At 38.4% G+C, this 5,337-nt stretch overlaps 1 protein-coding gene across 1 annotated transcript in view; it reads left to right on the top strand.

Moving 5' to 3' along the window:
• TMEM167B (transmembrane protein 167B) overlaps nucleotides 1-4,968 on the top strand; it is a 5,676-nt gene extending 708 nt beyond the window's left edge. The window contains exons 2-3 of the mRNA XM_010830924.1: nucleotides 1,471-1,602; nucleotides 2,492-4,968. Of these exons, the coding sequence (XP_010829226.1) occupies nucleotides 1,471-1,602; nucleotides 2,492-2,574 (215 nt within the window). The 3' untranslated portion in view covers nucleotides 2,575-4,968. The remainder of the gene's footprint in view (nucleotides 1-1,470; nucleotides 1,603-2,491) is intronic.
• The last annotated feature ends 369 nt before the right edge of the window (nucleotides 4,969-5,337 follow it).

Here is a 5,337-nt window from a genome sequence, read left to right as displayed (position 1 = left end):
GGGGGGTGAACGTGAATCCTAAAAAAAAAGTTCTTATTTTGTTAAAATGCCAGAAAGCTTTCTTTTATTTGATTCTAAAGTCTTGCCTGGGCGATCCCATCTGGAGACCGTAGCGAAAGTTGCAAGGGTTGGGTACTGCGTCTTCTAAAGTTGTGGCAGTTGCCACCCTGTTTATCTGACCTAATTTTGCAGGCCTCTTCGAACACGATTATATAGACAACGATTTCCCCATTCCAGCGAAGGACAGGAAACGAGGCCTTTGTGTTCTTTAGAGTCCATCTTACTGGAAAAAAGATGACAAGGCCTCTTACACAGTATGATTAGAGGGGCATAGGAGAGTATTTCTCAAAAAGTACCTTTTCCATAAGCCTTTCACCTCGTGACTTTTGGCTTTGCAAAAACTTAGAGGAGGAGGAGATTAGCAGGTAAAGGTATTGTTCATCCTAAAAACTTGGTATATGTATTAATTTACTGGACTGTTGCTGTGTGACATCTAGCTGTGAGATAGTTTTACTGGAGGGAGAGAGGGAGATAGAGTGGTCCAGAACTGGGAGATGCTGGTTGTGTCAAATATTCTTTTGAAGCTTTCTGGACAGTCAGAGGTCTAAGGTTACTAGACACAGTACAGGAACGGTCATCACCTAGAGGAAAAAGTCATCTGAACTGAGACATAAGGAAGCAATTGAACACATAGTAATTAATGAATAAATTTTAGTCACCGTTCCCCCCTTTGTGGTCTGATTGTTTTTTTTTTCCACTTAGATGATTCATTGTGCTTACCAGACATAGCTCAGTTTACATATGTAAGAACTAGAACTATGTGTTCAAAGCTTTTTTCTCACACTTGTTCCACCACGATGAAGCCTCAAAAAAAATTTTTTTTGGCTTGTTTGTTCTCAAGAATCTGTTACTCTGGCAGAAATTTGGTTTGTAAGTAGAGTATGATGCATGAAGTGTAAGACAAAACACAGGAAAATTAGTCATATGATTTCTAACTCTTGCAGTTTCCATTAAGCTTTTGCCTTATCATATTCATTACCAACAGATGAAGGTCTGAAAGACTTGGCTAAATATCTAGCTCTTCTTTATCACATGAGTGATTTATAGTAAGAGCACATTTCAATCTCTCAGCTCAGGCACCAAGGATTCTTAATACTTCTCTCAACATGTTGCCCACACTGGCCATTCCTGGCAAGCTGATTCCACATTAACTGGCACACTCTTCTCAGAACTTGCATTTCTTGAAAGGAGAGGGAAGAAGGCAGTGAGATCTTTGTAAGGGGCATTTCTCCATGATTTGAGGGGACAAAAAGGTAACCTTGTTAGTCCCAGGACCTTGGCTCCTTCTTGTCAGAGCTGGCACTGCCGCTGAGGTCACCACCTTGGTATTATATCACATTGTGTTCTCCAGTGGCATTACTTGTCCCAAGCTGGATTAGCACCTAAGGCTTTCTTCTCTTCCTGTAACAGTGTACTCCTTGGATGGGATTCTGGTGTTTGGTTTGCTGTTTGTTTGCACCTGTGCCTACTTCAAGAAAGTACCTCGTCTCAAAACCTGGCTGCTCTCAGAAAAGAAGGGAGTTTGGGGTGTGTTTTACAAAGGTAAGATCATATCTGTTCAGGGAGAGGAAGTTGCCATCTCTGGACAGTGAGGTGCTGCCAAGTGAAGGTGGGACAGGCTGGGATTATATTTGGTTCAACTTTTACGTAATTGTTTGTTTTAGCTACAAAGTAATTTTAATATTCTCTGTGGCATAAAAGTGTATAATTTAAACAATTTTAGACTGGACTGGAATTGTTGGGAGTAATATTTTCCCAGTGAAAAGTTGTGTTTTTTTTTCCCCGAATTTCTGGAAGAATATATTGGAGATTTTTTTTTTTAAGTATTGTTTTTATTAACTCAGATGCTTTTTTACTTTTTATTTTGGGCACCTTCATCTGGAATCCTATTTACCTAAGTATTTTTTCAAAATAGGGCAAAATTTAAACTAATGATATATTCACGTAAAACCTAGGGCTTAAGGGTAGTACTTATTTATTTTTTTTTAATATTTTTATTTACTTATTAATTTGCTGAGTCAAGTCCTGGTTGTGTCATGTGAGTTGCAGCTCATAGACTCCAGTGCTGTTAATTTGCTGAGTCGAGTTTTAGTTATGTCGTGAGAGCTGCAGCACACAGACTCTCCAGTTGTGGCACATGGGCTCAGTAGTTTCTGTGCATGGGTTTAGTTGCCCCACAGCATGTGGGATTTTAATTCCTCCACCAGGGATCGAACCCAAGTCCCCTGCATTGCAAGGCAGATTCTTAACCACTGGACCACCAGGGAAGTCCTGAGTAGTATTTAAATACGTTCCTGGATGGGTTGATTCTTGAGATCCTTAACAGGTCTCTTTATCTGTGACTAAAGATTTCAAAATATCACCTTGAAAGTGAGGACTTATATAAGGGGCAAGGTGTGATTCCTTTTCTCTTTTTATTATTTCCTGCTAGCTGCTGTAATTGGAACCAGGCTGCATGCTGCTGTAGCAATCGCCTGCATTGTGATGGCCTTCTACGTCCTGTTTATAAAATGAATTCTGAAGCATCCATTTCATCAACCGCCAGCCAAGGGGACAAAGGTGAAGAACCTGTCAGGAGCCTGGGCGCAGCATAGGAAAGCTCAGCTAAAATCATCGAAGTCCCCAGGATGACACCACAACATCTTCCCCTGCTTCCTGTGGGGAAAACTCCTCATGATTACAAACATTATTTATGCTTCAGGGGACTACAGAAAGCAAACTTCCTTTGACCTGCTTGTAAATCAGTCCTCAGCAGAGAGCATATAATGTCCAGATAAACTACTCCCCTCGGTGATACAATTCCATACCTCCTGCTTAAAAACTGATACCTATTTTGTTCTTCAGCCCCTCATCAGGCTTTTTTCAAACTGAGGCTCATTAGGGGAGGATATAGGCTATGTTCAAACTTCTTGGAAAGAGAGATAATTTTTAAGACTTGACTTTTATTTTTACTGTTTTATTTGGATGTGATAAATTGCAGGAGTGCTGGGAGGGTGGGGTTGGGAGGCTGAGTGGGAAATAGTAGTTAAACAATGCCAAGACATTGTTTTGGCTTTGGAAATTTATCTTTCACATACCCACCTGGGAACATAGAGAGGCAAGATCCTCACTGCAAAAAGAAACAGTGAAAATAGCTCTGCTGTGTGCTGGAGCTCAGGAGTTTTGCCAAAACAATCTGGGCCTACATAAGATTTGGAAATTATCTGTCTAGGGTGAGACCTGAAAGGAGTGATTTAGACAAGAAACAATGTTCCATTCAGCAATATTCCCAAAAGGAAACTTCACCCCTTCAAATGGTATATGGAAACTGTTGCTATTTTCCTAAAATTTTTAAAATTTTTTCTAAATGACTGAGTGCTAAATACTGTTACTCAGTTTTAAATGCCACCACTAAGGGAAAGAGAAACTATTGAAGAAATAATTATTTAATATATTTGCAGTTGGGGTAGAAGAAATAAATACGTTTAGTGTATTAATTCATATGCTAGTAAAGTCATCTAGAATTTATTGGGATGTTAGATGGAAGTTTTGTCATGTTACTGAAGATACAAACTTATTTTTTGTTTGGGTTATTATGGCAATTTTCAGTCAATTGTGTTTTTTGGTTCATTTTAAATTTTGTTCATGTTGCAGTACTCTTTAGCTGTCTCTTGGAAATTATAAGAACATTAGAAATTTTAATGAGAAATTGATGGCACTCATATGCATGTTTGTACAGTTCATACAATCCATGAATAAATGAGAGTGTCTTCTAAAGTAAAGGAAAACCCAGGTTTCCAATTGAGATTGATGGATGAGCTTTTCCGTGGAGTAAACTCCTGAGCAAATAGTTTTAGATGACTCTTATATTTGAAGGGAAGACTTCTCCATTCCCTCCTCCTTATATCTACAAAAGGATTAACTGTCGCATTTATGAAGCCTAGAATTTCTCTTAAAAAAAATTGGTCAAATTATTGTAAAGAGCAAGCATAGACATAGGTCTACCAGTTGAACTGCTCATTAAAGTAAAACTTGACTATGGACAAGTTGGCTGTGGTTGATCCCTTTGTGGTAGTAAATTGTCTTTTGTCTTATTCCAAAAGAACAAAAGCTGCTAGGAAGTTTAGATTCTGAAACACTCAGTTTAGTGCTTTGAGGGTTCCTAGAAGTATAGAAAGTCATCAAGTAAACACTACATGTCTAATCATCATCTCTGGCTGTTATCTCCAGAATTGGTCTACAGGGTAAATTTCAATGATTCCTATATTTTCATTGTCATTTCTGAGACTTTTTCACACAAGAGAAAGGAAAGCTAGTGGAACAGAAAGAGTTACACCTTGTGGGTGTCAATTTGGAACCTGTTGGCCAGCAGGAATGTCACTCCCTGGAAATACAGGTTCAGCGTGTTTTGCACTTGTAATTTTGTAGCTTTAATGACTTTTGTTTCCTAATAGGGCTAATAACTTAGAGCTTCTTCATATTTTAAACTAGTTCCATTTCACAGTTCAAATCAATTTTTACAGCTTCCTGCGTGGGTCATCTTGACCTGAACTCTTGAATTGTTATATTTTGAGATGTTTTCATACCAGAACATACCAAAAAGTGCATGGAGTAAAGGTAATTTACAGCAAGAAACAAATACACAGCTTGTTTCATTTCTTTATATAAGCAGATAAGCAGAAACTTGTTTTATTCATTACTTTGATTGATGTATCATAAATTTTTGACTGAAAATTGTAGGAAGTTGTTCCTCTAAGAGAGTCTTTTAGGGGTGGAAGCATGGGGATAGCAGTATTGCCTCAGATTCAAACTGGCATCATCATAAATGTTGTATGCCAGGGTGGAATGAAGTCAGCTTTTTATAGTTGAAATAAAATTTTTTATTCATCATTGTCTGCACAGTCCTTGAAAATAAAATTTTTCCCTACCGTTTTTGTCCATTTTTGTCACATGCATACTGAATTGTTGAACTTTGTTTAATACTCTCCTGGGCTCTGCCTATAGTATACCTTGTTAGTTTGCATTAGTGAATACTGTCAGTCCTGTTAACCCCATGTGATGGTCATTGAATGTATGATGTATGTATGATACAGTTCAGAATCAACGAAGGCATAGCTCTCTCCTTTGAGGGGGTGTGTGTGTGTGTGTACATGCATATAGAAGTTATAACCAACCTAGATAGCGTATTCAAAAGCAGAGACATTACTTTGCCAACAAAGGTCCGTCTAGTCAAGGCTATGGTTTTTCCTGTGGTCATGTATGGATGTGAGAGTTGGACTGTGAAGAAGGCTGAGCACC

The sequence above is a fragment of the Bison bison genome, unplaced genomic scaffold (genome assembly GCF_000754665.1).
Source record: "Bison bison bison isolate TAMUID 2011002044 unplaced genomic scaffold, Bison_UMD1.0 scf7180017864519, whole genome shotgun sequence".
NCBI lineage: Eukaryota > Metazoa > Chordata > Mammalia > Artiodactyla > Bovidae > Bison > Bison bison.
Note: the sequence above shows the minus strand (reverse complement) of the source record. Positions and strands in the feature narration are given on the sequence as shown.